General features: G+C 45.0%; 1 protein-coding gene across 11 annotated transcripts in view; it reads left to right on the top strand.

Annotated features, from left to right (window-relative positions):
- The window catches only part of kif1ab (kinesin family member 1Ab), a 36,816-nt gene that overhangs the window by 4,277 nt on the left and 5,040 nt on the right, over positions 1-27,499 (top strand). For 2 of the 11 annotated variants that reach the window (XM_030362996.1, XM_030362997.1), the window contains exons 5-46: positions 107-175; positions 678-856; positions 1,563-1,674; positions 2,079-2,156; positions 2,610-2,675; positions 2,779-2,796; positions 2,899-2,977; positions 3,188-3,266; positions 4,080-4,222; positions 6,094-6,293; positions 6,863-6,942; positions 7,387-7,462; positions 7,584-7,663; positions 7,888-7,994; positions 8,188-8,271; positions 8,878-9,058; positions 10,213-10,285; positions 10,488-10,578; positions 11,009-11,205; positions 12,642-12,820; positions 13,117-13,254; positions 13,712-13,830; positions 13,934-14,019; positions 14,431-14,566; positions 14,924-15,116; positions 16,287-16,377; positions 17,588-17,706; positions 17,835-17,890; positions 18,278-18,386; positions 18,483-18,549; positions 18,910-18,994; positions 19,819-19,924; positions 20,546-20,569; positions 20,761-20,875; positions 21,145-21,278; positions 21,371-21,432; positions 21,951-22,096; positions 22,976-23,215; positions 23,767-23,838; positions 24,480-24,586; positions 25,670-25,789; positions 27,205-27,397. In XM_030362996.1, coding sequence (XP_030218856.1) covers positions 107-175; positions 678-856; positions 1,563-1,674; positions 2,079-2,156; positions 2,610-2,675; positions 2,779-2,796; positions 2,899-2,977; positions 3,188-3,266; positions 4,080-4,222; positions 6,094-6,293; positions 6,863-6,942; positions 7,387-7,462; positions 7,584-7,663; positions 7,888-7,994; positions 8,188-8,271; positions 8,878-9,058; positions 10,213-10,285; positions 10,488-10,578; positions 11,009-11,205; positions 12,642-12,820; positions 13,117-13,254; positions 13,712-13,830; positions 13,934-14,019; positions 14,431-14,566; positions 14,924-15,116; positions 16,287-16,377; positions 17,588-17,706; positions 17,835-17,890; positions 18,278-18,386; positions 18,483-18,549; positions 18,910-18,994; positions 19,819-19,924; positions 20,546-20,569; positions 20,761-20,875; positions 21,145-21,278; positions 21,371-21,432; positions 21,951-22,096; positions 22,976-23,215; positions 23,767-23,838; positions 24,480-24,586; positions 25,670-25,789; positions 27,205-27,397 — 4,689 coding nt within the window. Of the gene's footprint in view, positions 1-106; positions 176-677; positions 857-1,562; positions 1,675-2,078; positions 2,157-2,609; positions 2,676-2,778; positions 2,797-2,898; positions 2,978-3,187; positions 3,267-4,079; positions 4,223-4,986; positions 5,026-6,093; positions 6,294-6,862; positions 6,943-7,386; positions 7,463-7,583; positions 7,664-7,887; positions 7,995-8,187; positions 8,272-8,877; positions 9,059-10,212; positions 10,286-10,487; positions 10,579-11,008; positions 11,206-12,641; positions 12,821-13,116; positions 13,255-13,711; positions 13,831-13,933; positions 14,020-14,430; positions 14,567-14,923; positions 15,117-16,286; positions 16,378-17,587; positions 17,707-17,834; positions 17,891-18,277; positions 18,387-18,482; positions 18,550-18,909; positions 18,995-19,818; positions 19,925-20,545; positions 20,570-20,760; positions 20,876-21,144; positions 21,279-21,370; positions 21,433-21,950; positions 22,097-22,975; positions 23,216-23,766; positions 23,839-24,479; positions 24,587-25,669; positions 25,790-27,204; positions 27,398-27,499 lie in introns of all 11 variants that reach the window. The other 9 variants (XM_030363000.1, XM_030363004.1, XM_030362999.1 and 6 more) reach the window with 9 other exon arrangements.

Here is a 27,499-nt window from a genome sequence, read left to right as displayed (position 1 = left end):
CCGTCAAACCTGTGCTGGTTCCAGATGGACTGTAAGATTATGAATGGGGCCACCATTTTTATTATAATGTACAATAACATAAACCTTTCCTTGTTTTTGGAAATAGATGTGTGAGGACCTGTTCACCAAGTTCAGCGACACCAACAATGACAACAGCAAGTCCTATTCGGTGGAGGTGAGCAACATCTTCATGTGTCAGTAGAGGCTTCCTCGATGCATCATCTGGAAGCCTTTAAACTATATCATTCAGACAGGAGTGGATAAGATATGATAACAGTATCATTTATTGATCCCAGACAGGAAGCTTTGGTATCCTGAGCACAAAGTGTTCAGAATGATGCTAATACTGTGAACTGCACCTAGCATCTTCCATAGAGAGAACCAAATCTCAAATTTAGCTAGATAATGTTGGTTATTTTCTTAACATGCATGAAACAGACATTCCTTACGCCAAACTGTTTTCTAATGACATGTTTCCGAATTATCTGTGTTGGGCTTTCGAGAGTCTGCTAAATGATTCAAAACAAGTCAACACTCATTTTGCACATGCACATGTACACAATATGCACATGTATCGGCAGCTGATGATCGATCAACTACCAACGAAGCGAATAAACACAGAATAAGACTACTAGGCTAAAAAGCAACCATTTCCCCTGTGCCCTGGCGTACCGAAGGTGAGTTACATGGAGATCTACTGCGAGCGCGTTCGCGACCTGCTGAACCCCAAGAACAAGGGGAACCTGCGGGTCCGTGAGCACCCTCTGATGGGACCCTACGTGGAGGACCTGTCCAAGCTGGCTGTCACCTCCTACAACGACATCCAGGACCTCATGGACTCCGGCAACAAGGCCAGGTAACAGCAGGATCAACTCCTTTTCTTATGGCACCTCTTGTGTTAGGTATAGTGCTGTCAGTTAAACGCGTTATTAACGGCGTTAACGCAAACCAATTTTAACCGGGTAATTTATGTATTTATTTATTTATTATCTTTGGCTCAAAACAAAGAAGCAGTAGCCTGACTGCTATGTTCAAGGCAGTATGTTTGTATGTTCATTGTTCTTGCACTATAGGCTTTTTTTTTGTAACAAAAAAATTAATGGGACAAAGAAATCAAGGGATATTTAGCATCGAAATTTTTTTTAAACGCGAGTTAACTATGACATTAATGCGATTAATCGCGATTAACTATGTTAATCGCTTGACAGCACTAGTTAGGTATCTTTGAGATCTCCGGCCACGATGGTGGTGTAATGACGTATGTATTGATGTCGTGCAAGACTGATGAACAAATATGTTCAAGGCTTCACATGGACTCAGCGTTTTATCCATGCCTATGGACCTGCTTAGTTTGGACTGCTTCATGTTTTGTTTTTTGGATTTTTAAGTAAAATGTGCTTGGTGTTTCGCAAAACACACTCAAAATCGAAATGATTATCAGTACCTTTATATTATTGTGGCACATTATTTGTATTATTTGGATGCAATCAACATGGAGTGATATCGGATAGAGGCCCCACCTTATCCAACACAAAACGTTGTTTTTTGGTGCTTTCTGATAGGACGGTGGCTGCCACCAACATGAACGAGACCAGCAGCCGTTCTCACGCTGTCTTCAACATCATCTTCACCCAGAAGAAGCACGACATGGACTCAGAGAACACCTCCGAGAAGGTTGGTTCGAAAGATACGATTCGAAGATAAGCTAATAACAAGTTTTACTGCTCGCAGGATCTGTGTGTCAATGCAATTGTCATTCATCTATAATAGGGGAATGACTACTGTAAAACAAGCCAGTGAAACGTTTCGGATGTTTCGAACTGCATCCCCACACGTCAAGTTAAGCTTCAAATCAGATGAATGTACTTTAGGGAACGTCGATGAGAAGCCCATGTAGCCTAGCAGCTTTAGTGAGTAGGTGGGACACCATCTGTTGTTTGTTGATTCCGACAAAGTGCGGCATACCATTTCCAACACTTTCCCCCTCGTGCGACATACCCCCTTGATTGGTGTATGAAACGGCGAGTGTGTTTGTCTTTTTCCTTGCCTTTCCTTCACCGTATTCGACTTGTTTGCAGGTCAGTAAGATTAGCCTGGTGGATCTGGCTGGCAGCGAAAGGGCTGACTCCACGGGGGCCAAGGGCACCAGACTGAAGGTGAGAACGAGGACGAAGCTCTGAGCACGTAGCCGCTGTACCGTCCTTTAACCCAGAGGTTCTCTAACTCTTTGTACTACAGTACCCCCTCTAAGATATATGTTTATTTATTTTCTTCACCGGCACAAAACATATTTGGGAGAAAGGGTTAGGGTTAGGCGTAAATATAATGAACATGAATGTGGAAATTTTAAACACGGAGTACCCCCTGCAGTACTCCAATATTACCCCTAGGGGTACGTGTACCCCCATTTGAAAACCAGTGCTTTAACCGGTCTACAAAGTAGTCAAGTCCACAGGACTATTAATGTAGGTCGTTGTAGTGTCAATCCGTAATCCTGTAAGGTGTACGTTATTGATGCATGTGTGTTATGATTATCACTGAAAGGATACGGAGGAGATTGAAGTTTAATTTATTCGTCGTTAACATGTGGAATATGTTTGTATTTACAGGAGGGAGCAAATATCAACAAATCTCTGACCACACTGGGGAAAGTCATCTCCGCTTTAGCCGAAGTGGTAAGGGGTTTTTCTTCATCGTCTGGGACATTCTTGCCCTTGTGGATTTCCTAAAATTCCTTAAAAAGTATATTTTTTATATTTTTTAATTTTTACTTTTCAGGACTCAGCACCAAACAAGGTACAATTCTGGCAATACTTTTTAATATTTAATGTGGAAAATATCATCACAATTAAATATTAAATTCATATATATGGAAACTCAACCTTGCTGTGTTTTCAGAACAAGAAAAAGAAGAAAGTGGAGAATCATATTCCATACCGAGACTCGGTTCTTACATGGCTGCTGAGAGAAAACCTGGGTATGTGTTTAATAAAAATATATATATATATCGTAGAAATAAAGTAAATATATAATACTGAGTAACCTTCAGGAGATGGGAGCACATCATTCCCAACAGCCCCATAGTAAAGGATGGATGTAGTGTAGGATTACCAAGGTCTAACTGCCGTTCAGGGGAAGTACCTATCAGTGTGTTGTTCTCACCGAGTGGTCGTGTTGGCCCTGCTAGGGGGGAACTCCCGTACGGCCATGGTGGCGGCCCTCAGCCCGGCGGACATCAACTACGACGAGACCCTTAGCACACTCAGGTGAGACAGACTTCAACGTTAGATTTCACCTTAATGGTTTGAGTGCTCATAGAAACACATTTCTCTGATAATATATATAATATAGTTTGACATGCGAATGACTTGATATATATTTATAAGGGACTATCAATTGTACTAGTTGTGTACTAGTAGCTGTGTTACAAACCTTAAAATATACAGTACATTTACATTTAGCAGACTCTTTCTTTCAAAGATACTTACAACGGTGCATACACACACCGACGTCAACCATGCAAGGTGACAGCCAGCTCTTCAGGAGCAGTTAGGATTAAGTGTCTCGCTCAGGGACACTCAACCATCAGCTAGGAGGAGCAAGGGTTCAACTAGCAACCTTCCAGTTACAAGTCACCCTGGTTTACCTCCTGAGCTAAGCCATCCCGCCGTATACTTCGTCGGCCTCCTTGTTTCTCGATCTTAGGAGCTAGCAGGCCCTTTGAGGCAGGGAAAGGCAAGGCAGCACTGTTTATATTGCACTTTTCATACTCAAGGCAGACTCAAAGTGCTTCGCCTAGCAACATCGTTATGCAATGAAATGAAATAGTATAATAAGATAGATTGAAGTAATAAAATAAAATAGATACGTCAAAGAAAATAAAGGCAAAGTTAAATAAAATAGAATAGATACGTAGAAGAAAATAAAGGCAAAGTAAAAAAATGAACGCGCCATGTATTTAAGATTTAGCAGAAGGCTATGGTTACCGCGGCAGTGCATCGATCGCTCTCCAGGGAGCTCCGGAGGCGCGACGCTGAGCTGAGGCCTGACGCCGTTTGTTGTTCTTCTCCTTGACCCAGATACGCCGACCGCGCCAAGCAGATCCGCTGCAACGCCGTGATCAACGAGGACCCCAACAACCGACTGGTGCGGGAGCTGAAGGAGGAGGTGTCCCGGCTCAAGGAGCTGCTGTTCTCCCAGGGCCTGGGGGACATCATCGAGAGTGAGTACGGACCGCGGGGTGCCTCGCGCCTCTGTGGGGGCGAGGTGGAGCCTCACGCCTCTATGGGGGCGAGGTGGAGCCTCACGCCTCTATGGCTGTGAGGTGGAGGCTCACTCACCGGGGGGGGGTGTTGTTTAGGAGCAATTACGAACCCCATTTCAGCAGCTGCTACAATCTACTGGGGCGGCTTTCTTCTCTTCTGACGTATGTCCTTAGACTGTCAGCTCTGTTGAGGTGAGCCAGACCGGTGTCCTAGGATCGAGGTCAACAAGACCTTGTTCGCCGTTCGGGGGTCGGTGTTTGGGGCAACTAGTTACAATGTATTCCACAATTTGTACTGGGTCTCCGCACTCGCATGGGCCACTGTCGGCAATGCCCCCTTAGCATTGAGGTGGAGCTAGTATCCAGAATCGAATATACAGTACATCTGGGGAGACACGCCCTGTGTTGCCACTGTAGGGTAGCTTTTGACAGCGGCGTCGATTGGCTCGTCGGGGTAGCACCTGCTAGTTAAATAGGGGCTGTTTTACGTGTGACCCCTGTAATGTTCACATGACGTATACTGTTAGCAACTAATGCGTCGGGATCTACATTGATGCATACTGAATGCTGGAATTTTCTTAATCATTCACATACGAATAGTTGGATATAGGCCTGTATGTGCATGCACACAGGAAAAAAGAGAGGTTGAGTTTTACAAGTTTTACTAGTTTTACTAGTGCCTGGGTGTAACTTACGCTCAATCTTGTCCTCTGTCCTATCAGCGTATCGATCCTCCGACCCTGTCATCACTGGTTTGAAATGTTCGTATACTGTAAATCCTGCCAAGCCTGAGCTTTGCAAAAAACTACAATTCCCAGCCATACCCAACCACACCAGAGACCTAACTTAAGTGACCTAGCACCTAGTTAGAAGTCTGACAAGATACGACTTGCATTGGAAGTGTAATGCTAACTGGCTGAAAGGAACTTCTCTTTATATTTTTACAGAAAACAAACACAAAATTAATGATTGTTACTCTTCTTGTTAAACCTCCCTTATCTCCATAGTAACATCCATTATCATGTTCATGTTGAAAAAAATAAAGAACATTTTGTAACAATGATTTAATTTAAAATAATAATTATGGCAGTACCAGTTCAGAGGTCTGTCCTCACAGTGGTAGTGATTTTGAAATAGGTTAAACTTAAAAGCCCTTGTTAGTCCTGGTTATATGTGTGTGGTAGCTTATTGGTAGCAAATTGGAAGACGCTACCTGCTACGAGATGCATGGTGTTTTTCTTTTATCGGCTTTCCTTTCTTTTCAAACATATTTTACATAACTCTAGACCAGTAGGACATGTCTCCATTTAAATAGTCTACATTTGTTTTATTTTGCTTCTGACTTGTGAGCTTGCAAAGTAATGCATACCAACCGGCCGTTTCGGTGTCAAAAAACGCATTGGGGCTGCAAGTATCTCGACCGCATTGTGCATCCCGTCCCGTTAAGTTTCTATCCTGTATCTCTGCAATGGCTCTGGTAAGCACAACATCTCTGCTTTTACGATCCATTATTTGAGCTTTTTTTCTTTGTGTTTTGTACGTCTCCCCGCTGCCCCCTTTTTCATTCCTTTTTTTATCCGTTCCTCTTGCGTGTTCATTTCCTTCCCTCGTTTTCCCGGCATTCCTCTCCTCCCCTGCATCCTCCGCTCCTCCCCTCCTTCCTTCCTCCCTCCTCCTCCTTCCTTCCTTCCTTCCTTCCTCCCTTCCTTCCTTCCTTCCTTCCTTCCTTCCTTCCTTCCTTCCTTCCTCCTCCTCTCTCTCTCTCTCTCTCTCTCTCTCTCTCTCTCTCTCTCTCTCTCTCTCTCTCTCTCTCTCTCTTTCTCTGGCAGACCTGTGCGATTACAAAAACACAGTGAATAATCGCCAGGCTGGCCATCAAAGGGGTGATCTCTCCACAGTAACCCACGCCATGACTGGGATGAGCCCCTCCCCCTCCCTCTCCGCCCTGTCCAGCCGGGCCGCCTCCATCAGTAACCTCCACGACCGCATCTTCAGCCCCGCCAGCGAGGAGGCCATCGAGAGGCTCAAGGTGAGGCAGGCTGGGGGCGGGGGGCGGGGGGCGGGGGGCGGGGATAGTGGGGAAATGGGTGCTGCTGCTGGGAGCACCGAGACGGACGGACAGACTGACAGACACACACACACACGGAGGGAAGGTTAAGGAGGAGTCGACTGTAAAGGAGGATGCATGTTTAGTAATTATCTATATTTTAGAAAACGTGTTTCTACTTATTTGTTTTGATTTATTTTCATCAAGGTTGTTCTTATCTTGAAGCTTCAAATAGCACTTTGAGCTGCATTTTATTTAGGAAAGATGCAGTAGAAATGTTGTGTGTTATGATTATTGTTAGCCAGCCGGATCGGAAAATGTGTGTGTTGTGTGTGTTGAGTGTGTATGTTGTGTGCGTTGAGTTTGTGAGTTTGTGTGTGTGTGTGTATATGTGTGTGTGCATGCATGTGTGTGTGTGTGTGCGTGCATGGGTGTTTGTACGTGCGTGTGTGCATGCGTGCTTGTGTGTGTGTGTGTGTGTGATCCGATGGTAACTAGGAGGAGGGTGAGACTGTGCTACAGTGAGTCACTCCTCAACCTCGACTTCACAGGAAACAGAGAAAATCATTGCAGAGCTGAACGTGACGTGGGAGGAAAAGCTGCGACGCACTGAGTCCATCCGCATGGAGAGGTCTGGAAACATGGAGCTCAAACTCAGACATGCACATGCAACAGTATTACCACAAAGAATTGTTCATCTTAATTTTCATATTAATGATATTATTATTGCACAATATTGTATGTAATCATATATAATCATATTCATATGAATAGTAATAATAGCATAATTACACAGGATTATTCACATTCATATTCTTATTATTACAATATTATTTGAATATAAGGATTTTCTGTTTGAGGGAATCTTAAGCTTAAATTAAGTCTGCTATCGTCTGCTAATGTATTTTTATATTTTAATCAACAGTTTTTACTAAATAGAGAATAATTGATTGCAGCATCCTTGCCCATACACATATAGCAACGCTGTATGTTATAGCATTATCCTGTTGCTTTATCATTGAAAGATGAAAAGGAAACAATAAGTGAATGTGAATGTTTCTCTGTGATCGTCTAGAGAGGCCCTGCTTGCTGAGATGGGCGTGGCCATGAGGGAAGATGGGGGCACCGTTGGCGTCTTCTCCCCGAAAAAGGTGAGATATTCAGGAAAACGTGCGTATTCATCACATTGGAATAAACCCCATACTTTTTTGTATACTTTTAATAAACAGACGAAACGGCTGCTAATTTGCCCGCTCACTTGGTTGGCTTTAGACTCCTCATTTGGTGAACCTCAACGAAGACCCACTGATGTCTGAGTGTCTCCTGTATTACATCAAAGACGGCGTCACCAAGTAAGGATAGCCTCTTCTTTTCAATATTTGACATTATTGTACCACTATTTTAACTGGTCATATATACAATTATTTATTACATCATTTTCTCTGTACAATTTTTTCCTAACAAAGAAAGGATTGCCTTAATTTCTTACACAACACTTTCCTTTTCAATATTTGATATTATTGTACCATGATGTCAATTATGATGTGATTATATCGACAATTATTTCTTTGCCCAGGGTTGGCCGGGACGACGCCAAGACCCGTCAAGACATTGTCCTCAGCGGCCATTTCATCCAGGATGAACACTGCACGTTCAGCAGCAGCACAGGGCCCCAGGGAGAAGGTCAGCACCTCTGCTCTCCCTATCCGTTACATGACAGCAAAATAGGAAAAATATCAATCAATATCAATATCAAAATTCCGAGGTTCACCACCATGAGTGAATCGGATTTCTGGCTCCTTTCCAGTTACATTATGTAATAACAGTGTGTTCATTGGTCATCTAATTGTTGTTTTTTTATATCTTTTTGCAACAGGAAATGTCATTCTGGACCCGTGTGAAGGCGCAGAGACCTATGTCAACGGCAAGAGAGTGACCACCCCCATTGTGTTGAAGTCTGGTAAGCAGAACACTCTATATACCCAAATCATAGATAATTTAGGATTTTTATTTCTTATGAATCAAATAGAAATGCTTAATGGTAAATGGTTTTTGCTTCAATCGTGATTAATTAACCAGTCATTTATAATGTGTACTGATTTAGTTAACCAAGTTGCAATTGATGAGATGCAGATAAGTTGATAGGAAAAGTGCAGAAAGTTAGTTAATAGATCTTAGTAGTATTGGGAGGGTAGTAGACAAAAATTGTGAAGATAGCTCTGTGAAAATGGTCTATTAATTGTTTTGCCAACTCAATTTAGCTATACTGTTTGAGTATTCTGTGAGTAAACTCTGTAAATATTTACAATTTATTTTCATGGTATGACTAATTTACTTTAATCAGGGTTATAAACATATGACCAGCCTTATTATTATTTTTATTCCACATTTAACCTCGGCATAACCCTCCAGACAATTCTAATCATGAATGATTAGAGTTAGGGTTAGGATAAGGGTTCGGGTTAGGATTAGAGCTGGGTTTAGGGTTAGAGTTAGGGTTAGACTTCGAGTTAGGGTTAGGGTTACTCTTTTTGAACATTGACACGTTTGACGTGGACTCCTCCAGGGAACCGCATCATCATGGGCAAGAGCCACGTGTTCCGCTTCAACGACCCAGAGCAGGCCCGCATGGAGCGGGAGAGGACCCCGTGCGCGGAGACCCCCGTGGAGCCCGTGGACTGGGCGTTCGCTCAGAGGGAGCTGCTGGACAAACAGGGGATCGACATGAAGCAGGAGATGGAGCAGAGGCAAGTGGTCGGCCATCTTGAAAATAACCCCAAAAATGATGACCATGTTTACTTTGATTGCGATAAGATCTCTGCTTACATTAAACCATTTATTATGATTATTATGTTAATTCTAATTATTTTGTTTATGATTGCAATTTTTATTATTATTAAGTAAAGACAATAGTAGAAGTATTAATGTAAGTTGGGTACTGTAGTACTGTAAAGTGATCCTTTACAGCATGAATTGAATAGCCCTCTTGCACAGAGGGCTATTCGACGCGTGGACAGCTGTCTCTAGTAATAAGACCCATAATTATTAGCTTATTATTATTATTAGCGACATTTGTGTTTGTCCTACAAAGAGGCTCTTATTTAAAGGGTCTATAGTAATGCTGTAATCCATTTAGATGGTACGCCGGTACGTGCAATTTGTAAGTCGCAAATCTCCCAGCTTTCTTGCGGCATTTCACTGAGGCATGCCCCCTTTTGGTCGTAATATCTCGTCACTTTGAAAGTAGACCGAGTTCAGTGAGGCTGAATGTACTACTCGTCAACAAAAATGGCTGTGCCCGTAATTTCCTTTGTATTTGTATCACGTTGGTCATTTTAATGTAGATTTTAAATGCTTCTACACACTTGATTACATTGCTACTTTATGCTGGTCACCAATTTATGCATTGCACGGTCTTGCTGTGCGTGCAATACAATGTAAAGTTGTGTTGTTTGTTTTCGAGCGGGTTTGATAAAGAGGCTAATGTAGCTAACAATAACAATGACTAGCCAATGAGAAACGGGAAATATATTACGACCATAATGGGACGTGCCTCCGCTAATGCCGCAAGAAAACTGGGAGATTTGCACCTTACGACTTGCACGTTCCAGCGTACCATCCAAATGGATTACAGCATAATTAAAGGTCATCGTGACGTCGCAACGACTGCCTTCATTTGGCAGCATATAGGAATGTTGATGGTAGAAATGGTGTTTTGGTAAAAAAACTGAAATTGGATTGCCTTTATGTAGGATTTTATGTTACTACAACTCTCACGAGTCACAAAATGGCGGAGCATCGCCAAAACCAAAAACCCCATGATACATTCTGATGTACAAGTCCTATTCCCAGTAGAGTGTGTGAATGAAGGGGTAGAATAAAGTGTTGTTAACCCCTCCAGACTGCAGGAGCTTGAGGACCAGTACCGCAAGGAGAGGGAAGAGGCCAGCAATCTGCTTGAGCAGCAGCGACTGGTAAGAGTCACATTTTTTCCACAAGCTATTTCTTTGTGTGAGCCTGTACAATTTGTCTAACCATTGACCGCATTCTGTATTTTCCGTAAGTCCACTTGGGCAACTCACTACCTTACTGCTGTGTGAAGTTGGTTAGTAGGTCATCGGACTCATTTGACTGCATTTTTGGGGGGTTGGTCGTAATGTTTTTTTTTATTTCCAGGACTATGAAAGCAAACTGGAGGCTCTTCAGAAACAAGTTGACTCCCGCTGTCTGGAGTCCCCCGAGGAGGAAGAGGAGCCAGAGGAGGAAGGTACGAAGTTCATCATCAACTCAACCTTCTTAGTCACCTTGGTTATAATATTGATTGTTATTTTCTTCAGAAAAATCTGCTTAGTGTAAGTCGCTTAGGATAAAAGGCTCTGTGAAATGGCCTGAATGTGAATATTAATGTATTGAAATGTAAGGTATATGAACAAAATATATGAGGGGTCAGAAGTCAGAAGAGTTTAGAGATCAGATCAGTATATGAGTAGTGCTTCTGATGGAACCATCATCAGAAGCCTCTTGCAATGAAATATCGCAATTTTCTGTATCATTGATTATTCATCTACATTTTATTATTTATTATTTATTATAATTTATTTTGTATTTTTTTTACTTTTGATGATTTATTTTGTTTTTTTGTTTTTGTTCTTTTTTTGTCTTACATTTTCTTTCTTTCTTTCTTTTTTTATTTTTAGTTAATTTGATAAACTTTTCTGGCGCTGTGAACTGTTTTCCCTTTGTAGTGCCGTGGACTCCGCGCGAGACTGAGCTCGCTTTGTGGGCCTTCCGGAAGTGGCGCTTCTACCAGTTCACCTCGCTCCGCGACCTGCTCTGGGGAAACGCCATCTTCCTCAAGGAGGCCAATGCAATCAGCGTGGAGCTCAAGAAGAAGGTAAACGTAGCCTTCTGTGTTTTCTAAGGCAATTGAGGTGGTGTCCCGCCATACTGTGTCCTTTCTACTAAAAGGGACATGTTCACCTTTTTGTTTCCTAATATATTTCCTATTTTGAAAGTTGTGAATTGTATCAACAATTGTGTAAGATAAATGTGTACAGCAATCATTGTCCATTGAAGTAAGCAAACGTTTTTAATAGCTAATATCCGGAATAGCCTACGTATAGTACCTCTAATGCTAATGCTAATGTACAGTTATGGCGCATTTCCACCGGAGGGTTCGGTTTGGTTCGCAAAGGTGCGGCACGGTTCGCGTTTCCACCGCCAAAAGTGGGCGTGACCCAGACTGGGCCGTACTGAGCCGTGCTCGTTTAGCACTCGTCTCCAGTACTCCTCCGTTGGGGTACTGAGAAGCCTGAAAGTGTGCTGGCAAGTTCGAGCTACACGCGCCCTCTGTTGATTGGTTGACAGAATAGTCACTTCCGGGCGACATGGGGATAAAAACTAACCAACAGTAGGCATACCCACAAGGTATTATTCTGGACAATGGACATGTTGCGCAAAACTTTAACTTGGGCGAACAAGGAGGTGGAGACGTTCCTCTGCATTCTTGGGTTAGGAAGACGTGCAGAGGGAGCTTGATGGGGCAGTTTTTATTGTTTTTATTTTATTTAGGCCTATTGTTTTTATTGAGCAGGCTTCACTGTGTCGTGCTGCTATGATGTCACGATGTTTACGAAGCTGCCGCGGCGATCGACATCCGGCCTACCATAGGGGTACCGTCAGCAGTGGAAAGGCAACCTCGGAACTGAGCTTGGCTATACCGCCCCCTCCCTACCGGAATGAGGCGAACCGAACCGAACCGAACCCTCCGGTGGAAATGTGCCATCAGAGTACATCCACCTAGACTGGGTAGCCCCGCCCATTCTGCCGGCGATTTGAGTTCGCCCTGCAGAAGGGTCTGGAGAAGGGCAATACATTTCTTTCTGCTTCCGACACGTTTTTGCGGGAGGGATGACAGGGAAGCGACGACAAGCAGCCAATTGCGTACAGAGTCATTTGAACTTTGGCCCGTTGATCACGCCTCTTGTGCTGAAGAAGATAACGGCAGCTTCCCCAGACCAACGTGCAATCTACAATTGAGCTTGGTCTGGCAATAGCCAGGCTAACATTCACCATCTCTGATGCTTAGGCTAATGTACATACAGTACCTCGATGCTAATGCTAATGCCCAGTCAGAGTACATACAGCCCTTTCTGATGCTAATGCTAACGTCCAGTCAGAGAACATACAGCCCTTTCTGATGCTAATGCTAACGTCCAGTCAGAGAACGTACAGCCCTTTCTGATGCTAATGCTAACGTCCAGTCAGAGAACGTCCAGCCCTTTCTGATGCTAACTGCCAGTCTTGTCTCTGACATCTTCCTTGGTCCAGGTCCAGTTCCAGTTTGTGCTGCTGACCGACACCCTGTACTCCCCGCTGCCCCCCGACCTGCTGCCCGCCAGCGCGGCAAAGGAGAGGGAGAGGAGGCCCTTCCCCAAGACCATCGTCGCAGTCGAGGTCCAAGACCAGAAGAATGGAGCCACACACTACTGGACTCTGGAGAAACTCAGGTAACGTAAGGGGTGTGTGTGTGTGTGTGTGTGTGTGTGTGTGTGTGTGTGTGTGTGTGTGTGTGTGTGTGTGTGTGTGTGTGTGTGTGTGTGTGTGTGTGTGTGTGTGTGTGTGTGTGTGTGTGTGTGTGTGTGTGTGTGTGTGCGTGCGTGGGCCGGAGAGGACGAGAGAGAGAGCAAGAGAGGATCTGAAGGAAAGAGGAGAAGCGTTAATTTAATTGTGTGTTTTTTGTGTGTATGTGTGTGTGTGTGTGGATGTGTGTGTGTGTGTGTGTGTGTGTACTCGACCCCTGCAGGCAGAGGCTTGACCTGATGAGGGAGATGTATGACCGTGCTGCGGACGTGCCCAACAGTGGCGTGGAGGAGTGCGACCCCGCCCTGACCGGGGGAGACCCCTTCTACGACCGCTTCCCCTGGTTCCGTCTGGTGGGCAGGTCAGTCGCTGCTCTTGGGACTCTGTGGACTGACCTGTGGAAGAACGAAACCTTTACAATTAACTACTCCCAGTAGTTAGTCTCAACTAGTCCAGCATATGACTAGAGCTTCTCTTCCTTCGACTATATATGGTGCACACGTCCTCACCAGTGTTTTTTCTTTTTCTAACTATTTTTACTATATACTAGCCCTTATCCAAAGCTTACTGTGCACATCAGATACACGTCATAATGGAGCTGGTACAGGCATCCCGCTCTGAGACAGACTCAAACCGTTGTACCCCAGCATGGAGTTCCAAACACCCCAGCCACTACACCACGCTGCCCACAGAAACCTCGTATATAGCGGTTCCCTTCCCCTTTTTAGATGTTTTAATTCCGATGTTCTCAGAGCGTTTACAGTGAATGACCCTAGCCCTAACCCTGGTCAATGACCTCTGACTCCGCGTGTCCCCAGAGCCTTTGTGTACCTCAGTAACCTGCTGTACCCGGTGCCGCTGGTGCATCGCGTGGCCATCGTGAGCGAGAAGGGAGAGGTGAAGGGGTTCCTCAGGGTGGCCGTCCAAGCCATCTCAGGTACCCTCCTCGGGATAAGTTCCTCGTTCAGACCTTGGTTCAACTCGAAGCGGTGTAAGTGTGTCTTATGTCTGACCTCTGTTCACTCATGACCCCCTCTCAGCCGACGAAGAGGCCCCAGACTACGGCTCGGGCGTGAGGCAGTCCGGCACTGCCAAGATATCCTTCGAGGACCAGCAGTTTGAGAAGGTGGATTCACAACGAGTGCCTGCTTAGCCCAAAAAACTTGACATGTTTTAAAATTCTGCTATGTTTCTTCTGGCAAATGTACTACTAACCAGGACTCCAAATGTAGTCGCTTTGGATTTAAGCATCTGCTAATGTGTCGTTTGCTAGAATTCCTTTTGTATGTATCACTACAATTTGATTGTTCTTGGCACATCGTCAACAAAAGAGAGGGAATACAATTAGCCTACGAATGACAGACACTAGTCCACCTCTACTATTGATTTAATTTTAGACACATATCAAAACATTCCTCCCCTTACTTTGAATGGCGATTCAACCGTCTAATCACGCTCGTAACGATATCTCCGTCTCCGTTTAGAATCCAACCTATCCAGTAGTGGACAGTGACCGAGTTGGGTGTGTTGTGTTCAGTTCCAGACGGAGACGTGCCCGGGGGGTCTGCCCTACTCCCACAGCTCCCAGGAGGAGCTGCGCATCGTAGAGGGCCAGGGACAGTCCTCCGAGGTGGGCATCTCTGCCGACGAGGTCAACAACAACACCTGCTCAGGTCAGCACTGCTCAATACTGTCTATTCAGTCCTCTATATCTATATCAACATATGGATGGATGTGCATCTCTATAGTTATTCGTTTGCCTATATTTATATATATGTATATCTCTCTTTATATCTTTATACCTGTAATTATATATGAATATCTTTATTCATATCTGTATATCTATATTTATATAAATGCCTACATCCAAATCGATATATAACTAAAGCTATATACTGTATATATATCTACAACTTTATCTGATGCGACATCTTTATCCTTTGTACATTGCTACAACTCTTGATTTATCTGTCTTCACATGCATATCTGTGTACCAATACGTGAACCCGTCGATGTGTGTCTACACGTAGCTACCCCAGAGCCCCCCCTCAGCCCCCTGAAGGGTCTGGGGCTGGGGCTGGGTCCGGGCCTGGACGCCCTGGAGCTGTCCCAGGAGAAGGCCCTGAGCCACCTGAAGGTGGGGAGCACCTTCACCTTCAGGGTGACGGTCCTCCAGGCCTCCAGCATCTCTGCAGAGTACGCCGACATCTTCTGCCAGTTCAAGTGAGTCAGCAGCGCCGAGGCCCCCACGGTGTGGAACAAGGCCCGATCCCATTCCTACCCCTTACCCCTTCCCCTTACGGAAGGGATAGGGGTAAGGGGTAAGGGGTAAGGGTAAGGGTAAGGGGTAAGGGGTAAGGGGTAGAAATGGGATTGGGCCTAAGTATACTAGATGAGACAGTGCTATAATGTTTAGTTTATCTGTTATAGTACTTTGGTGAATAGTTTATATGTTATAGCACTATGATGTTTAGTTTATCTATTTTAGTACTAGGGTGAGTAGTTTATATATTAAAGTACTGTGATGTTTATCTATTTTAGTACGAGGGTGAGTAGTTTATATATTAAAGTACTTTGATGTTTATCTATTTTAGTACGAGGGTGAGTAGTTTATATATTAAAGTACTTTGATGTTTGTCTATTTTAGTACTAGGATGAGCAGTTTATATATTAAAGTACTTTGATGTTTATCTATTTTAGTACTAGGATGAGCAGTTTGTATATTAAAGTACTTTGATGTTTATCTATTTTAGTACTAGGATGTGCAGTTTATATATTATAGTACTATGAGATGTTGATCTATTTTAGTACAATGAGGAGTAGTTTAGATATTATTGTACTATGATTTTTTGGTTGATTCATTTTTATTATTACTAAGATAGGCTATATTATAGTACTATGATGTTTAGTTGAATATAGCAATATGGTAAACCATTTCAAAACAAAGGAAACATTTCCATGAATCACACCGTTGTTGAAGGTCGTTGCCGGGGGTGATAAACCTCAACAGCAGGGAAAGAACCGCGGTCCTCTGACGTTCCACATAGTTTGTCTTCAGATGAACTCTTGGCTTGTGGACAGTGTTATCCTTGTCCGCTAAAAATATGTTTTTTTTTGTTGTTGTTTTTGTCGAGGCTTCCAAGCAACCTTTAAGAAGGCAGTAAGACTGTATATATATATATATATATATATATATATATATATATATATATATATATATATATATATATATATATCATTTTTTCATCTTTAACGTGATGATGCTTATTCTTATATTGCATATTTTATGAGACACTTCAGTGTTTCAGAAAGAAAGAAAAAGTATACAATATATGAATAATAATAATTTCTACTAAGTAAGTAATATTTGCAACATTTTTGTTTTGCGTTCAGCTTCATCCACCGCCATGACGAGGCGTTCTCCACCGAGCCACTGAAGAACACAGGGAGGGGACCCCCGCTGGGGTTCTACCATGTTCAGAATGTAAGCCCCGTAACGGTTACACACTGGGTACACGTTCAGAATGTAAGCCCTGTAACGGTTACACACTGGGTCCACGTTCAGAATGTAAGCCCCGTAACGGTTACACACTGGGTCCACCCTCAGAATGTAAGCCCCGTAACGGTTACACACTGGGTCCACCCTCAGAATGTAAGCCCCGTAACGGTTACACACTGGGTCCACGTTCAGAATGTAAGCCCCGTAACGGTTACACACTGGGTCCACGTTCAGAATGTAAGCCCTGTAACGGTTACACACTGGGTCCACCACTGGGCTTCCACCACCCTCAGAATGTAAGGCCTGACCCCGCTCATGTATTTATATTTTATAGTGCATTTTATGTTTAAACTGGGAACCTCGAAGATTTTCATGTAAATAAATGTATGTTGAGTCGACATCTACACAAAGGGGATTAAGCCACTGCATTTTCAGTATTATGAATTTTAGAAACCGGGTGTTGTTGCTAGAGCCCGACTGATATAGGATTTTTAAGGCCGATACAAATACGAATATTTTGTGATTTAAAAATCCGATATGCCGACATATATATATAAAAAGAAAATCCAGAAATGTGCAACAAAACAAACAGATTTCCCTAACATTGGTTATTTGTAGCTATCCTTTAAATCCTTTTCACTCTCAGCTAACACGTAATAACAGCAAAACTGGACATGGTAGTCATGAATTAAGTCATGCTTATCGACTTTAGAGAATTGATGGGGATGTTCTTTTAATTGTTATTCAAGCAATGTATGTCTGGTGACAGTTGCCAACTTACCATGAACACACTTGCACGCATGAACAACACCGATGATCTCATTCACTCTGCCTAACTCTGGCTGAATCAGAGGGTTTGGGGCGTTAGAGCGCCCTCTGGTGGACAAACTTTTTTTATTTTTTATATTCATTTATCGGCCATTATAAATGCCGATACCGAATAGTTTGAAAAATGCCTAATATCGGCCGATAATATCGGCCTGCCGATATATCAGTCGGGGTTGCGACATTGGCAGTAAACCAACTGCAATGTCAATGGGGAAAGATACTGCTTATCGCCACAGGTGTCGCCAAAGACAACAAAAAGCTAATGGAAGTCACACCCATGACATCTATTTGTTTAGCGGCAACCTTAAGTTTAATGTGATTTCACTTGTTTAAACTAACACATTGCATCGTCTGGGGTGTGTGCCAGATCACAGTGGAGGTGACCAAGTGGTTCCTGGAGTACATCAAGACGCAGCCCATCGTGTTTGAGGTCTTCGGACACTATCAGAAACAACCGTTCCCCCCCCTCTGCAAAGACATGATCAGGTGAGACGGCTGAGAAAGACGCTGTGTCCCCCCCTGATTGCCGTGATGCCTTGTTACGGGTTGTGACGGACCAGGAATAATGACCCTACTTGTTTCCTTGGTTGTTGGTTCTTCCACTCCTTCTCTAGTCCCCTGAGACCATCCAGGAGACAGTTCCCCAGGGTGATGCCCTTGTCCAAACCAGGTGAGGAGATCCATGATGCTCTCACTATCATAGATGATAGCACAAACTGGCCTTAATGCTAATATTTGAATTCAATATAGTGCTTATATTGGATTGATAAAGTAGCATTCATCTCAATCACAGAAACATCTGTAAATAGTATTGTTTGACAGATTAGTGTGTGTTTTGTGTTTTGCACTTTAAACCTTTAAAGTCGAATTCCTCACACGCAATTTTACAATGCTCCGAAGAAGTTGTGAAATAATTATGCATGATTCAGGAGTTGAATTCATGAGCCAAACTCAATTGCCTTTGCATGAATGCAAATGTCGAATCTTTCCATGTCAATGTGCTGCATGTGTTCCTGAACGAACGCGATCCCTCACACGTCACATGTCCTTCCCTCAGTGCCGGCCACCAAGCTCAGCACTCTGAAACGTTCCACCGCCGGGCCCTGCCACTCCAAGTACGACCTCATGGCCTTCTTCGAGATCTGTGAGCTGGAGGCCAACGGAGAGTGAGTCCTCGTTGTGCTGTGACTAGTGAGAATAGGCCCACATGGACGTGGCCAAGAGGCGGTATTAAGCCTGTGGTTTTGTGCTCTCTCCATCAGCTACATCCCCTCTGTGGTGGACCACCGAGGTGGCATGCCCTGCCACGGGACCTTCCTCTTGCACCAGGTAACTTCCTGTTCAAGCCCACTTCCTGTTTGGCCTGTCACCACGCCAAACCAATCTCGTCTTATTGTTTATCGATCTTGGGAAAGTTAAAATCTTCACATTCTACAGTGCCAGTATCACAGCATCCTCTCTGTGTCTCTGTCTGTCTCTCTGTCTCTCCGTCTATCTACCTCTCTCTCTCTCTCTCTCTCTCTCTCTCTCTCTCTCTCTCTCTCTCTCTCTCTCTCTCTCTCTCTCTCTCTCTCTCTAACTGTCTCTCTCTCTCTGTCTCTCTCTCTCTCTCTCTGTCTCTCTCTTTCTCTCTCTGTCTCTCGCTATCTCTGTCTCTCTGTCTGTCTCCCTCTCTCTGTGTTTCTGCAGGGAATTCAAAGGAGGATTACCGTTACCATAGCGCACGAAACAGGAAACGATATTGAGTGGAAGGAAGTGAAGGAGCTTGTTGTCGGTGAGTAATCAAATACTTCACGGCTATTTAGTTGCCAGTGCAATATATACATAGAAACATAGATCTAAAAATAGCCAAGAAAATGTATTCCACTTCTCCCCATCGGTAAATCAGGTTATCTTAAAGGGGACCTATTATGCTTTTTCGACTTTTATGACCTATAAACGTTGTTATAATGATTGGTAGTCATGTTTAAGCATACTAAAGTGTCAAATAATGACGTACATGCATTTCGACGTATTCCCTGCTGACAGTCTGGGGTGGCTGTGCAGAGCGCTAAACACTCGGAACAACGTTTGCGATTCACTTGTTCACATTTCCGGGAAATCATCTACGTAGAGGCACTCCTGCCGCGCCCCCATATGCCTGGTCAAATCTGCCCGCGCGTGCGCTTCAAGGAAGGTAACCAATCACAACAGAGTTGGGTTGGCAGGAGGGGGGCGAGGGGGCGGAGAAGGACGACACCGAGCGTTGACAGAGAAGGCTGAAAGCGCCCAGATGAGAGGAGGGGAATCTACATCGTTTTTTGTGCTGTGATTCGTGTCAGGTTGCGCTATAGGAGTCATTAATAAGAAATGAAGACCAGAAAACTAGTATAATAGGGTCTCTTTAAAGGTTATCGTAAAGGTTAATAAAATGTTAATGCATACAGAATTATGTGTAATGTGTCAAATATAATCGGGGGATATTCACCCTTTGTTTGCATTAACTACCTCTGTGGTTGGTTCAATATTCTCAGTGGAGTGGTTGGGCCATTCATGTGAATTTAGTTTGACTTTCCAACCTTTCCTTGTTGACCTCTCCTCCATGTATTTGTCCCTCAGGTCGCATCAGAAACACCCCAGAAGCAGATGAGACTATCATAGACCCCAACATCCTCTCCCTCAACATCCTGTCCTGTGGATACTACTGGCCCAAGCACGACGACAAGTATACAAGCAGATCATTTCATACTCCGGCTTTATGTATAGACTACGTATTTTTATTCCTTATCTTATCTTTCTTATTTATCGTTTGTGCTTTGTCGTCTCTCATGCACCCGAACCTAATTTATGTTGCTTAATAATATTCTATGCTACACGCTTTGACTGTGAACAGGCTTATGTTTTCCCTTTTTTGTAGCACATTAGGACAGCTGCAACTGAAGCATTAATTAAGTAGAAGTAAATATGAATGAATTCAGCATTTATAAAGCATTGTTCCTAAATGATTAGTAAACAATTCATAATCAGATATAAACTATCCCTTGGATGAAAACCAAAACCAAAGAATTATATGGCATACATTTATACACCATTATTTAATAATCATTTTGATAATTGACAACTGATGAACAGTTCAACAGTTTACTAATGAATCTTCATGTACGAACAGCGCTTGATGACTGAGGAATTCCCTATTGACGACTGCCTCGTTAACGCTTCAAAGCTGCAGGTCTCCTAAAGTGCCACCCACCTTTTGGTTGCCTCTGATGGTTTGCTGTTCAGCCTGTATTTCCCTAGACACACCTAACCACTAACCTCCTGTGCTTGTCCCGTATGCTCACGCCAGTGTCTCCTTGGGAGTTGACCATAGGTAGTACGCTGATCGCTTTTCTTTCTCCGTTTTGTCGTTTCATCAGCTTTTTGCAAAACAAAAATATCTCAAACCGTCATTTCCCCTGTAGAAACCGTGGCTCTCACGTGCATGACGGTGAGCTCACTGTTTCTCCCGTCCTTCTTCCTCTCTCCACCCCTCACCCACCACCCCTGACCCGCTCTGAGCAGGACCTTCTACCGGTTTGAGGCGGCCTGGGACAGCTCCATGCACAACTCTCTGCTTCTGAACCGAGTCACCCCATACGGAGAGAAGATCTACATCACACTCTCAGCTTACCTGGAGGTAGGAGCCCGACAACAGCAGGGTGTTTCTGTAGTCCATGCCGTCTCTGTTTGAGTGTTGGCCTGAGACCATTCTTGTTCTCGCTCGGGCTCTTGCTCTTGCTCTTGCTCTCTCTCTCTCTCTCTCTCTCTCCCTCTCTCTCTCTCTCTCTCTCTCTCTCTCTCTCTCTCTCTCTCTCTCTCTCTCTCTCTCTCTCAGACTATAGCGTGTAATAACATATGAACCGTGTCACGACATAACCCCACCTGTTGTGTTTTTTGTTCCCCCAGATGGAGAACTGCACGCAGCCGACCGTGATCACCAAGGACTTCTGCATGGTGTTCTACTCCCGCGACGCCAAGCTGCCCGCCTCGCGCTCCATCAGGAACCTGTTCAGCACTGGATGCCTCCGGCCTTCAGAGAGGTGGGGGACCCCCTCCCGTTCAGCTCCCTACCCGACAGTGTTGATTCATTCTGTCGTACAAACCTTTCGTCCCTTATCTCTTGTTCCCTTAGCAACCGGGTCACAGGGGTCTACGAGGTGACCCTCTGCCACGTGGCAGATAATGGAAGTCCAGGTCAGATTCTGTCATTTTACGTTGCATAAAATTGGAGTATGTTTCATGACGTAACGTCTGATGAAGTAACATGTTGTCACTTTACTGGTCGTTGCCTTACCTTATGTTAAATTATATCATTTTACAATCAATTTGATTACATTTCATTGCTTGACATTTTACATTAAATGATTTTATTTACATTACGTTACATTGAATTATGTGACCTTAGATTTCATTACAAGTGTGTTTGACGCCCAGCCGAAATGTTCAATATATCAACACTATATGGGCCGTTTGATCTCTATGTGCATTTATCATACAATCACAGCACAACAATGTTGATCTACCAGCACCTTCACAATGACAAAATCGTGAAACAACACATACAGAAAAAAGCGCTGCATCCCATAATGTCACTGCGTCCCACCCCCCCTAACCTGCGCCTCTATCCCCTCGTCCTCCTCCAGGCAGAGTTAGCTAACCTACCTTTCCCCCCCCCCCCCCCCCCCCCCCCCCTCGCTCCGTCCCGCCCGCAGGCATGCAGCGGCGGCGTCGGCGCGTGCTGGACACGTCGGTGGCGTACGTCCGCGGCGAGGAGAACCTGGCCGGGTGGCGTCCGCGCAGCGACAGCCTCATCCTGGACCACCAGTGGGAGCTGGAGAAGCTCAGCCTCCTGCAGGAGGTGCGTGGGCCGTGATGCCATCGGACCGTGTGTGTGTGTTGGAGTATTTGGAATGTTGGAGTGTGTGTGTGTGTGTGTGTGTTCTGTGTGGGTTTGAGTCTGATGTGTGGAAGTGTGTGTGTTGGGAGTGTTTGTTGGAGTGTTTGTGCTGGAGTGTGTGCGTGTGTGTGTGTGTTGGAGTGTTGGTATGGGAGTGTGTGTGTTGGAGTGTGTGTGTGTGTGTGTTGGGGTGTGGGTATGGGTATGTTTTCGTTGGTGTTCTGTGGAACTCATCAGGTACACTGGCATCTCTGACAGCTGAGCCACGCACACACGCCCGCAAGCACGCACACACGCACGCACGAACGCACACACACAAGCGCCCGCATGCGCGCACGCACGCACACACGCACGCACGCACGCACGCACTCAAAGCAAAAAGGGACGAACGAAATGCGCGGACCATGCCGGGCAAAAGGCGTGCATAAGACGGGCATATTTGGCAGTGTAAAAACGTCTTGTGTGTGTGTGTGTGTGTGTGTGTGTTGAGTGTGGGTAGGATGTGTCCGTTGGAGTGCTGGCATGTGTTTTGAAGCAGTGGACAGATCCCAACTATTGATGTTTATTTCTCTTCTGTTCGGGGCGTCAAGCCTATAATGACACACGCTATGCTGCTCATCATACCTACGCCGTCCTTTAGAGGGCGGCAAACTCACTTATATCGGACAGCATTTGTAGGTTAGCTGTAAATAGGTTCAATAATAACAGCGACGGTAACAATATTTGTCTCTCTGATTCGCTCACGTTCTTCCGTGTGTGCGTGCGTGGGTGCGTGTGTGTGTGTATGTGCATTTGCGGGTGTGTGTGTGTGTATCTCTGTGTGCGTTTGCGTGCCCCCAGGTGGAGAAGACCCGGCACTACCTGCTGCTGAGGGAGAAGCTGGAGGCCACGCTGCAGGCGGGCCAAGAGGCGCTCTACAAGACCAGCGACGCCAGCCAGCTCAGCCCCGCCCTGAGCCCCGTGATGAGCCCCACCGTGGCCGGCCCCCCGGCCCCGCAGAGCCCCGCCCCCTTCAGCCTGGCCCCCCTCAGCCCCGTCCCTCTCAGCCCCAACCAGCGGCAGAGGGAGCTGGCTGCCAAGGTGACTGCCCTGCTCTGGTCCTCTAGAGTCCTCTAGAGTCCTCTAAGACCTCTGTATTATTATTATTATTATCATCATACACTTGTGATTTTATTACATAATAATAATTTGAATGTATTGTGCTCTGTTTTAGATGTAATATGTTTGATAGTGTCCTTTGTATTTTTATTATTATCGATATGATATTTATTATTATTACAAATCTCTGGCTGGAGCGGTTCCAGGTTTACATGTACAACTCTTGTGATGCCGCTGAGTCGGCTGACTGCTGGTTAGATACAGTACACAGTAACCTGGACGCCCCCGCTGTGCTGTCACCGTCTTCTTATCTGGAATAACATTAATCTCTCTCTCTCTCTCTCTCTCTCTCTCTCTCTCTCTCTCTCTCTCTCTCTCTCTCTCTCTCTCTCTCTCCCTCTCTCTTCCCACCTCCTCTCTCTCTCTCTCTCTCTCTCTCTCTCTCTCTCTTCTCCCCCCCTCCTCTCTGTCTCCCCCTTTCTCTCTCTCTCTCCCGCTCTCTCTCCGCACCTCTCTCGCCCCTGCGTGCGCAGTGTCTGCGTCTGCTCATGCACACCTTCAACAGGGAGTACAGCCAGGTGAGCAGCAGTGCCAGTGAGAGCAAGGTGAGCCCCAGCCCCAGCCCAGCCCCTCCCCCTTTAACCCCCCCCCACCACCTTTTCACCTTTGACCTTTCAACCTGACTTCACTCCCCCAACTCCCCCTGTAGCCCCCTGTAGCCCCTCCCCTTTGTAGCAACTTCCCTTTGGAGTCCCTTCTGGCGTTTTATTAATTTAAATATTTATTCCCTCATTGCTTTTCCCCTCACACCTATCAGCCTGCTTGCTTGTCCCCTTACCTGCCTAATGCGAATACTGCATTGTATTTGCCGCTCATCATTACATGGATAAGGAGTCATATCTTTAAGCCCACTTGAACTCTCCTCCCCTTTGCTATTTATTCCCTGGTTCACAACTCCTCCATGAGTGTGTTCCTGGCTCTGATCTCCCCTTCTTTAAGGAAGACCTCTGCTATCCCTCTGACATGTCCTTTATTAACATGGGGCTCATACCAAGTCTTGCCTTCGATGGTATAGAATATATCACAGTATCACATCCTGTAAATATATGCATGTATGCCATACTTTTTACAAATGATCTCATCTCTCAATGCGTGTGTATTTTTTTGTGTTGAATCGTTCGTCCCTTTTTGCTGTGCGTGCTGTGTGTGTGTGTGTGTGTGTGTGTGTGTGTGTTTGTTTGCTCAGCTGTCTGAGATGTCGGCGTCTCTCATGAGTTCCACTTGCTCGGGCCTGAGCACACTCACCCCGTCCTCCACCTGCCCCTCATTGGTCGAGGGGAACTATGACATCAGGTAAATTGTTTGTCCTGACGGTGGCACACAGTCGACTCTGAGCAAACACAACATTGGACCAATGCTCAAGGGTTCAATAAACTTTAATGTCATTGCACATGTTACAGAGCAACGAAAAAGACCAGTTACATTCCGTCCAAGAAACATTAAAGACAGTTTGGGGAGACAGGACGGAGAGACTGTCAGGCGCTCGTTAAATAAGAAACATGCGGCCTGCGTTAGATAAGAAAATTTAAAAAGCGAAACAAGAGGGTGACGAGGGAAAAAAAAGTCAATACCCCAAACTATGCTCCTTTAAGGGGGGCACAGTGTAGGGATTAAGCAACATATCAAAAACATCACAAACACATGTGGGAGGGGGGAAGGGAGTTGGGGAGGGGAGGTGTCACAGCTCAGACCCCGGGAGGAGGATGCAGCCAACGGGCGCATCGCATCACTCACGGCATACTATACTGCAACGAGGGACGGAGAGGGGGAGGGAGTCCACTAGGCGGTGAGTCCAGGGGGTGTGTGTGTTATCTGTCTTGTGTGTGTGTGTGTGTGTGAGCCCAAGGGTTCCCTGCACAATCACCCATTAAACTCTCCTAATGTAAAGTGTCACACTAATCTAAAGTGTGGTTGCAGAATACTGCTCAACTGGGTGAAATGGGTTGCCGAACAGAAACTCAGCCAGCATACACTTATCCTCAAGTCAGTGGGAAAACAAGCTAAATCATCCTTCAGACAACGACATAGCTAGAATAAATGTCTGTAAAGCTTTAAAATCCACTTGGTGTACACTTCCCACTGTAGAAATACAATAACTCAAATCCTTTTCTAAAAAAATAGAATAACTCTTAACCCTTTCAGTTTTTAGTTTCTGGTCCAGGCTCTGCTTTCCCCCCGCCCCAGAAGTTATGTATTAACATAGTAGGCCTTCTGGATCCAGGATTACTTTTGTTCGAACCTTCATATTGTCTCATAGTGTACATTAAGTGTGTGTGTGTGTGTGTGTGTGTGTGTGTGTGTGTGTGTGTGTGTGTGTGTGTGTGTGTGTGTGTGTGTGTGTGTGTGTGTGTGTGTGTGTGTGTGTGTGTGTTGCAGACATACTGAGCCCGGTTCAGGGGCCTCTACTCCAGACCTGGACCCCTTCAGCCCGGTGGACAAGAGGAAGGCCCTGCGAGGATGCACGTTTGTTCCAGACATCCAAGAGATCCGCGTCAGGTGAGGGCTGAGTGCTCATGTGGTTTCATAAAGGGCCATGCTGTATGCTATTGGGAGAGCTAGAGCAGATCTGCAAGCAGGCCCGCCCGCTCGCTGTACGCAGAGTACGCAGAGCGCGTAGGGCACCAAGTGCCTGAGGGGGCACCAAAAATTAAGGTTTGTAAAAATAAAAAAATGTAATATATGTAAATTAGTTATGAAGAGGCCCACCATTGTTTGTTCTTAATTGTATAACCTATCAATCTATTTCGGCAAATTAGATGTTTTTACCTAATATATAAAAAGGGGCTCCCCCCCCCCCCCCCTGCTCGTGTAGGGCACCGAAACGGCCAGCAGCGGCCCTGTCTGCAAGGCATCTGCATGCAATCCTTCTCTACAGCTTTCATGATTAAATACTTGACTTCTTTTGTTTTTGGTGTGTTCCTTATCCCTTTACTGGTCTCAGAGGGCCTAAACCAGTGGTCAACAACCTTTTCCACATGCAGTGCCAGTTTGCTACTTTTTCTCGTTAATGAGTGTGCCTTAAGCAACAATATATAAAATATTCAGCTGAATTATGACACAGCGACCAAAAACATTTCCAGAAGACCTGGAATTCTATTATTTCCATATAGTCCACAATCATTCATCAACATTTTAAATGTTATTTTTGTTGTTATATTTGCAACATGGGCTTACAAATTATAATTACATGTGTCCCATCTTGAAACACCACTTTCAGAAACTCATTCAAAAACATATTTGCACTGTGAGAAATGTAAAAAACAAGAATATATGAGAATGTTGGAACCATGCATGTACAGCTTTGCAAAACCATGTGAAGGCGATGCATGCAGGCCACTTGCAACAATATTCTAAATATTTCTTTCTCTATTACTCACAACATAGGTTTAGGCAAAAAACTATTAATTGATCCCATTTCAGAACACTGCTTTCAGTAACTCATTTAAACATATTTGCATTGGGAGGAAATGCCCAAAACAGAATAAAGTGCAATTTTTTTTTCTTTCTCAAGTGTGCCAATGATTATGCTGCCACGTGCCAGTGGTGGCACGCATGCCTAGGGTTGCCGACCCCTGGCCTAAACCCATCAAAACTTAAGCATAGAGCCTATTTGCTTTCAGTCCGCCCCTATGTTGATCAATGAGCAGACCCACACCACAGTCGCAGCTGAAGAGATTGCAGAGCGGAGATCATTTTGTTCTGCCGTCCGTCTTTATTATGCATCCGTCCAGGTGTTGTTTACTCCCATTTCTTTCAGCTGGTCAATTCAAATTGCGTCGATCAGTGAGTCGGCGTCACAGTTGCTTTACAGTGGCTTTAAAGTCCTGACAAACAGAGACTTTTGCATTTTTGTTGACTCTTTCACAGCTTTTCAGTAAATTCACTAAAAAGTCTCACCTCCCCTGCCTCAGCCCCATCGTGTCCAAGAAGGGCTACCTCCACTTCCTGGAGCCGCACTCCAACGGCTGGGTGAAGCGCTACGTGGTGGTGCGCCGACCCTACGTCTACCTGTACCGCAGCGAGAGGGACAGCGTGGAGCGCGCCGTCATCAACCTGTCGTCGGCTCAGGTGGAATACAGCGAGGACAAGCAGACTCTGCTGAGGGTACGTCTCCCCTAACCCTCTCCCTGACATTAGCGCTACCCCAAACACTAAAGTCAACACTGACCCTAAGCCTACAAGCAAACTCTTCTGCGGGTACGTCTA

Source organism: Gadus morhua, chromosome 8 (assembly GCF_902167405.1).
Source record: "Gadus morhua chromosome 8, gadMor3.0, whole genome shotgun sequence".
NCBI classification, from domain to species: Eukaryota; Metazoa; Chordata; class Actinopteri; order Gadiformes; family Gadidae; genus Gadus; species Gadus morhua.
Note: the sequence above shows the minus strand (reverse complement) of the source record. Positions and strands in the feature narration are given on the sequence as shown.